General features: G+C 36.5%; 1 protein-coding gene across 5 annotated transcripts in view; it reads right to left on the bottom strand.

Moving 5' to 3' along the window:
• Positions 1–2,825: 2,825 nt before the first annotated feature.
• Positions 2,826–8,159, bottom strand: part of tpgs2 (tubulin polyglutamylase complex subunit 2) — a 49,348-nt gene continuing 44,014 nt past the window's right edge. For 3 of the 5 annotated variants that reach the window (XM_043685486.1, XM_043685378.1, XM_043685543.1), the window contains 2 exons: positions 7,049–7,212; positions 2,827–6,418 (listed from right to left, as the gene is read on the bottom strand). In XM_043685486.1, the coding sequence (XP_043541421.1) occupies positions 6,182–6,418; positions 7,049–7,212 (401 nt within the window). In that variant the 3' untranslated portion in view covers positions 2,827–6,181. Of the gene's footprint in view, positions 6,419–7,048; positions 7,213–8,159 lie in introns of all 5 variants that reach the window. The other 2 variants (XM_043685431.1, XM_043685599.1) reach the window with 1 other exon arrangement.

Below are 8,159 nucleotides of genomic sequence, written 5' to 3'. Positions count from 1 at the left end.
TGCATTGACTATTCCAGTAAGCCACTGATGGTAGCTGGAGGAAACTTTCAGAAGTGCAGATATTTTAAAATTTGTTTATTTACCAAAAGTAACTCCTTTGCACAGTTTTAAGAATTCCAAACAAAACTTTATTAACCCGACTTCCTTTTGACCAAAATGGAACTGGTACAATCCCAACTGATAGTAATACATGCTAGACAATGCAGATCCCAAAGTGTAACTTGGTTTGATAGACCTTAAGTATTATTTTTGTAATTTGTTTACTGTGGTAGCAGATCACTGAACATATCCAGGAGAAAGTGAGGGCTGCAGATGTTGGGGATCAGAGTTGAGTGTGTGGTGCTGGAAAAACACAGCTGGTCAGGCAGCACCTGAGAAGCAGGAGAATTGATATTTCAAGCATAAGCCCCTTCATGAGGAATGCTGAAGAACTTTATGCTCGAAACATTGTTTTCCCTGCTCCTTGGATAATGCCTGACCAGCTGTGCTTTTCCAGCACCACACTGAAGATATCCAAAAGAGGTCTATAAAGTACTTTGAACAAAAGGACACTAAAACTTATTGCACATGAAAGGAAAAAAACTATTTTAAATCATAAATAACTACTTGGCCTTTATTTTGGTATTATATAAAAAAGTAACTCCTTTTCTCTTAATAATAACCTCAAGTATTGAAATCTCAAGATCATTCTATTTCCACTTTAACGTCCCTAGCTATGAAGGTCAACATATCATTTGCTTTCTGCTGTGCCTACACACTTACCGTCAGCAACTGCTCTATGAAGAACTCAGGTCTCTTTAGACCTCCCCCTTTCTCAATCTATTGCTATGCCCTGCCCCTTAATGCACACAACACTGAAATTCAAATCAACTTTTAGTGGTTCTGTTCCACTTAGGTTCTCCATGGTGAAGATAGAGACCATTTGGCCCACCAAGTCTGCACTGATCCTCTCAACACTATCCCCATAAACCTGCATTTACCATGGCTACTCCACTTAACCTGCACATTCCTGGGCACTACAGGGCAATTTAGCATGGCCAATTCACTTAACCTGCAGATCTTTTACCTATGGGTGGAAACCAGGACACCCAGTGGAAACCTACGCAGACATGGGGAGAACATGCAAACTCCACACAGTCATCCTGGCTGGCATTGCTGTAAGACAGTAGTGCTGACCACTAAGCTATTGTGCTAGAACCCAAAGTTTTCAAATGACAAAATACCATTCCGTGACAACCTTTGTCACAAAAGTGACTTTTAAAAGATAATCTTTATTTTTCTGATCTCTTTGGCATGCACAATGACTTAAAAGCATATATGAACTTATTAACACCTGTTTATTTGCATATGACTTTGCAGGAACATGAGAATAGGAGTAGACCACTCAACCAGATTTACTGTGATCATGGCTGATCAATGCCTTTTCTCCATTCCATCCTCATAATCATGTAGCCCATTGGAAATCTAGATTCTCAAATTTAAAACCACCTGATGAAGGAGCGGCACTCCGAAAACTAGTGTGCTTCCAATTAAACCCGTTGGACTATAAACTGGTGTTTTGTGATTTTCAAATTTAAAAGTGCTCAAAGACTGAGGTTCCAAACCCCTGTGGTACAAAATTCCAAATGCTCACAACCCTCTGAGTAAAACAAAAATTCTCCTCATCTCAGATTGAAGTGACATCCCCCTTAGCTTCTAGAATTTCCAAACAGGTGAAATGTTTTATCTGCATCTGCCCTGTTTATCCCTTTAAGTATTTTGTAAGTTCCAATGAGATCACCTCTCAATCTTGGCATACAAGCCCAGTTAGCCCAATGTCTCTTCATCAGACAGTCCTGTCATCTCAGGAACATGTTTGGTGAACCTTCATTGCACTCTCTTTAATAATCCCTTTCCTGAGAAAAGAGATCAAAAACAGTACAACTGAAGCAAGCTTTCACTGCTCTTGTACTCAAATCCTCTTGTAATGAAGGCCAACATTCCTACTATCTTGCTGCACCTGCACATCAGCCTTCAGTGAGTTGTCGACAAGAACACCTTCGCACAGTGGAAAACCACATGCTTCACCACGTTACATTTCATCTGCAATATTCTTGCCAATTCACTAAGCCTGTTCAACTCCTCCTAAAGCCACTCTATATCTTCTTTGCAATATCCTCCCTGCTCAGCTTTATATTACCCACAAAATTTGTAATGTCACATTTGATTTCCAACTCCAAATCATGGATACATTCAAAATAAGCGATTGACTTTTTTAAAAAAGGATAATTGGAGTGTTTAAACAATTTCTTGTCCATCCTCAAAGAGCAGTTGAGTCAATCATGTTGCTGTGGGTCTGGAGTCACATGTAGGCCAGTAAAGATAGCAGTTTTCCTCCCCAAAGGACACTGGGGTTTTAGTGAACCAGGTGAGACTTTTATGACAATCACAGAAATTTCATGGTCAAGGTCAGAGTGGTACTGGAAAAGCACAGCAGGTCAGGCAGCATCCGAGGAGCAGGAAAATCTCCTGCTGTCTGACCGGCTGTGCTTTTCTGGCACCACTCGAATCTTGACTCTGATCTCCAGCATCTGCAGTCCTCACTTTCACCACAGAAATTTCATGGTCAACATTAGGTTCGCTTTAAACTCTAGATTTTTTAATTCAAATTTCACCATCGGCCACATGGGATTTGAACCCATGTCTGCAGAATATTAGAATGGGCCACTAGATACTCATCACTCACCAATGAGTACGACCGTCCACCTACACATCACCCTTGCCTTTGGAAAAGTTACTGCAGTGTATCTTGGAGATGATACACATTGTTGTTACTGTGTGCTAATGGCTGAGCAAGTGAATGTTTATGGTGTGAATGGGGTGTTGATTCAAAGCAGCTGTTTCTTAGGCCTGCAGATAAAGTTATATGCTTGGTAATGTACGTTCAAGATGCTTTTGATTTCTAAATGAAAAATAGGACTTCAAATGATACAATACATTCTAAAGTGTGATTTAATTTTATTAATTCTGAGCTGTGCATAGAAGTGCACACTGTGGCTGTAAAGGTAAGAAACCATGAAAACAACTGGGCACATAATACTAATGTTTTTACCCCTCCTCATTTCCTAGTAAATACCTTTCATAATGTCAATCAAAATTCTATGAAGCAGTTATAGCTTTGTTGTTTACAGAAGCATGACTCAGCAAGAATTTGTGAAGTCTCATTGAAATTAGCTTTCCACAGTTTCTTACAATTCTTCCATTATTGGCATAGAACTCTTTTTAAAACATATGACTTCCTATGGCCATGTCACTCATTTTCTTAACCAGGGTAAGAATTTCCTAAGTCCAAGATGTTAATAGAGAAAATCACCAAGTTTGTCACAAATGTGATATCTCCTTTCAATATTATATATAGACCCTAGTCTCCACTTTTGCCTTCTAATTGTTTTCCCATTGCTAGCAGTTGTACCTTGCCAGTGATTTTTGCAAAACTTAAGTTTTGTTCCTTGTTTTAAGAACAACTCATTATATTGGCTCTAAGCATTGTGTGAGAAGTGTGTACACCTTTACTGAGGACGAAGGACTGCCAAATAATCCACAAAATGATGTCTTGCTCAAGAAAATGCAAATTACATTATCGGTTGATTTTATTCTTTTAAAGTTGTCTCCACACTCCAAATTACCTCACATCCATGTCTAGTTACTCACTTGTGTACATATATTTTGTAAGAAGTTGTTTAGTTATATTGTTTTACTATTCGGTGCTTTCTGGAAAAAATGAACAAGTCTGTCTTGAAAAGGAGCAAGCTATTACTGTAAATCATTCAAAAATAAGATCATGCACATGATTTCTCTTGTTGACAACTCAGATTTGTTTCTAAAACATTGAGTGCGTTTCCAGTTAAAGAGTTAAGGTAGCTGGAAAGATGGCCAAACTAACTTTATCATTAACATACCGTAATTTGATGTAAATTTGAAATAGAAAATCATACAATAGTACAGAAAATGACTTTCTAATACAGGCTGTAAACATTAAAATTTGCTCTCTATTTGAACTGTACTCAATTAATAGTGATAACAAATAAACAATTTAAGTTGGACAAAATAAGGGAAAGTTAGAAAATGGTTCTTGCATTTCATTTTCTATTTGCTTAATGGAAACTTCACAAAAACAGGAGTTATTACAGTTGACATGCATATTTGACAGAATATCTTGCAAATATTTCGCAAATATTGGTTCACAGGTCAGCACAACATAGAGGGCCTAAGGGTCTGTACTGCACTGTAATGTTCTATGTTCTTAAGTCCTACCAAAAATGTAAACCTATATGCACATCTCAAGTTCTATGTGGTTGTTCAGTGCAATTTTTCTTCATTGTGCAAATAATAAAATGTACTGTGTGGCACTTCATTAAGCACATATTAAACAGACAGATGTTCAATGAAAGGTACAATACAACATATACAATACTGATTACTGGTCTTCTGTAATGATCAAACATTTATAGAGAAATATATATGAATAATTTAATATATGTGACTTTTAAATATTATCCGGTATTCCAGATAGGTAGCAATTGTACATAAAGTTAAATAAAATTATACTACCAATAAACTCCAAAGTCTCTATTTGCATTGTATGAGTAGGAAATGCTAAATTTGGCAAGATACGTATCTACAGTGATACCAACAGTGTAACTGTGTTGCTCCTTACATGAACATATGGCATATATAAAAGTCAAATATCAAAGTTACCATGGGTGTCGATAGCCTACCAATGTCATTGCCATATTAACTTGAATGTAGCAGCAGGTGGTGCCACAGAAAACTACTTGAAACATTTTTTAATAGTACCTATTGAACCGTATGTTCAAGCAGTGGGATCAAAACGATAATTCCCTTTGGCATCAAACTTTGCAGCATAAACATAAATGGACGGTATGGCAATTCCTAGCAATTTCAGGGAAATGGAAAACGTTTGTACAAATTGCAGTTCTGTGAAGACAGATAGAAAGATCCTTGCATCAAAGATCAATTATAGCTACAATTGGAAAATAATACCATAATGGTAAGGTCATTATATGAATTAATTTTAAGTACCAGACACACAAGAAAAGGTCAAGAACCTCCTTAATTAGATTTCTTGACATGTGATCTGAAAAGTTAAAACAAGTGATTAAACTTGAAATGAGATGGGGAGCTTTCCACAGTTATTAAAACTGTCCCAGGCATATGAGACATTTCTTTTAGTTTGCTTGGATTATAGTCAGATACGTTAAAGACATGAAGAAAAATACTAAGAAGCACAGGACTGAAAAAAGTTTTTGTTGAAATGACCAGTTTTGTTTTGGCATTTTAGATTCATTCATTTAAGCCTGTGAAGAGAACAAAGAGAAATTCTCTAGTTCAATCGAACTAATTAACTTCTCTTTTGAGTAACTTTATCAGCAATTGCATGCTAAAGGTTGAAAATATGTAATATGTTGGCTATCCTTCAGTGGTTAAGGTCCTATAAGAATATAATTTTATTATTTGTTAACTAGGTTGTCCTTTTGAAAATTCAAGACTCTTGTCACACAAATTCGTTTATCTGTTTGTGCAATGCTTTTTCTGGTAAACTGAATGTAGATGGACCTTCTGGAATGAACCAAACTATAACAAACAATTCAGTACACGAAGAATGTTGGTAATTCCATTAATTCTGGGATACCATCAGCATTCTTATTGCACTGGACTGATTATTACAGCCCACTTTATTTTCTGTCTAAAATTATGATGTGGGAGCTTCAAACCCAACTGAAATCTTACAGAGGAGGATGATAAAGAAACTCATAATAGCCCAGACACCATTTACAGAACTTCATTTAGGCTTCAAACAGCTGTGAAATTGGAATAAAACTTATTAGAAAGAACTGTGGATTCAGTAATTCTGAAACCGTTCCAATATAAATTTCATCATAACACTGGATTTGTTTTTATAATTTCCAGCAATATTTAAAAATCATGCATTTGTATCATGATATACATCATTAACATTAAAGCCCTGCTTTTTTCTGTATTTGCAATCATCCAGTTTTGCACTCTTACCATCAGAACTTGTGACCTGCCCTTCTGTGGCAGAACTATACACACAGCAGTTCAGATGGCAATACCAAGAGGGAAAATTATGTTGCAATTGCTATGGATGACAACATAAAAATTAAGGAATCATTTTTTTTGTGGTACTTCCGATTTGTGATGAATTCTTGCTAGTGACCAGGCTGGCCTGACTTTTCTGAGGCGCAGGTAGCTGTGCACAAGCTTTTTTCTTTGGATTCTGGAGCTTGGCTCTGTTCTTAAAGACTAGACTGGGATCCAGCTTGTTAGTAAAAGTAATAGCATCCTCTGCTACAAGACTGGCACTATAGGCAACAGGCTTGTACATATTAAACCATTGCTGAAAATAAAGAAAATATTTAATTAAATAAATTTGATTTCCCAAATGTTATGGAAGAATTTGACAGTTGTTTTTAATGGCAACATTGAGCTAAAATATTTATAAGATAGTAACACATTAACTCACAAACTTAATTGCATAAATATCAAGATATATACAAGTTGACAAATCAGAATAATTGACCAATTTTGAGAATTTCTAGCAAACTGTTGCTGTAGTTTGCCAGGATTCCAGAGGAATTTAAGTAATAAGCAATGGTCCATAGGAGAACAGTTGTTACAATCATTTTGAAGGTTTACTTTTTATTTAGATTATTTGCATTCCAATTAATTTAAGGATGCCTTTCGTTGTGACAAAGTGCCAACAAGAAGGAAAATTATGGAAAGTGATGATTCTCTACAGGAACACAAATTAAATATGACAGGAACAACTTTTCATGACAACTGCATGTATCTTCTCCAAAGTAATGAAGAATTGAATGTCATTTTTAAAAATTTATGAGACCACCTCAAAGAAAGCATCATAACCCCATTGAGAACTGGACTTTAGTTTTGCAGATCTGCCCTCTTAATTATTGAAAGAGAAATATGTCTGATGTTACAGAATATTAAAAAAAACTGCATTTCCTACCTTAGCTTGAGGGCTAATCCCGTATTTTGTTAATGCATACTGCCATTGGGGCAATCCTAAGTGAACAAGCATAAGTCGATAGTAGGCTGTGAACGTATCTGATAGAAAATGCCAGTAAAGTGCTCTGTCCAAGAACCAGATTTCGGCATGAGAAGATACAACTCCTGTTGAGGAAAAATGTTAAGCTTAAAGAATCAAAAGGACAATTTTTAAAAACTTGTTGATCCTGTACATGTTAAAATATTGATCAATTCAAATGTTATTTGTTCAACTAATCACACAACAAAACATTAGGACTATGCCCTGCAATTCTCAATTCTTTTATAACAGGAACAGTTTTTCCCTATCTATTCTATCCATACCTTCCTTTAGATCTCCTCTTAGCCTTCTCTTCTCCAAGGAGAACAGTCCTAACCCCTACAATTTATACTCAAAACTGAAGTTCCTCAGCTTTGGAACTGGTGTAAATCTCTTGTGCACTTGTTTGTATGCTTCCAATGGAGTGTTGCCCAGAATTGTGTACAATACTCTGGCTGAGGTTGAACAAGTGTTTTATGTAAGTTCAGTCAAACCTCCTTGCTCTTCTGCTCTATTCACCTATTAATAAAGCCCAGAATACCATCTGCTTGATGAACTTCTCTCTCCACCTGAGCTGTCACTTTCAGTGATCTGTGCACACATGCATTGCCTTCTCCTGCTGCCTTAAGTTTTTTTTTTATTATATTCTATTTTATATTGTTTGTCCATATTCTTCCTACCAAAATGTATCACCTCACACTTCTTTAATTGGACTTCATGTTTACCTATTGTACCAACTTGTCAAAGAGTCAGAGAGATTGACAACACAGAAAAAGGATTTTCAGCCCATTGTGTCAATGCCAGTCAAAGACCGCCACGTAATTATTCTAATTTTATTTTCCAGCACTTGGTCCATAGACTTTTATGTCTTGCCATTGCAACAGCACTGAAAATGTGTTGCTGGAAAAGCGCAGCAGGTCAGGCAGCATCCAAGAAACAGGAGAATCGATGTTTCGGGCATAAGCCCTTCTTCAGGAATGAGGGAAGTGTGTCCAGCAGTCTAAGATAAAAGGTAGGGAGGAGGGACTTGGGG

This window comes from Chiloscyllium plagiosum, chromosome 1 (assembly GCF_004010195.1).
Source record: "Chiloscyllium plagiosum isolate BGI_BamShark_2017 chromosome 1, ASM401019v2, whole genome shotgun sequence".
Lineage (NCBI taxonomy): Eukaryota > Metazoa > Chordata > Chondrichthyes > Orectolobiformes > Hemiscylliidae > Chiloscyllium > Chiloscyllium plagiosum.
Note: the sequence above shows the minus strand (reverse complement) of the source record. Positions and strands in the feature narration are given on the sequence as shown.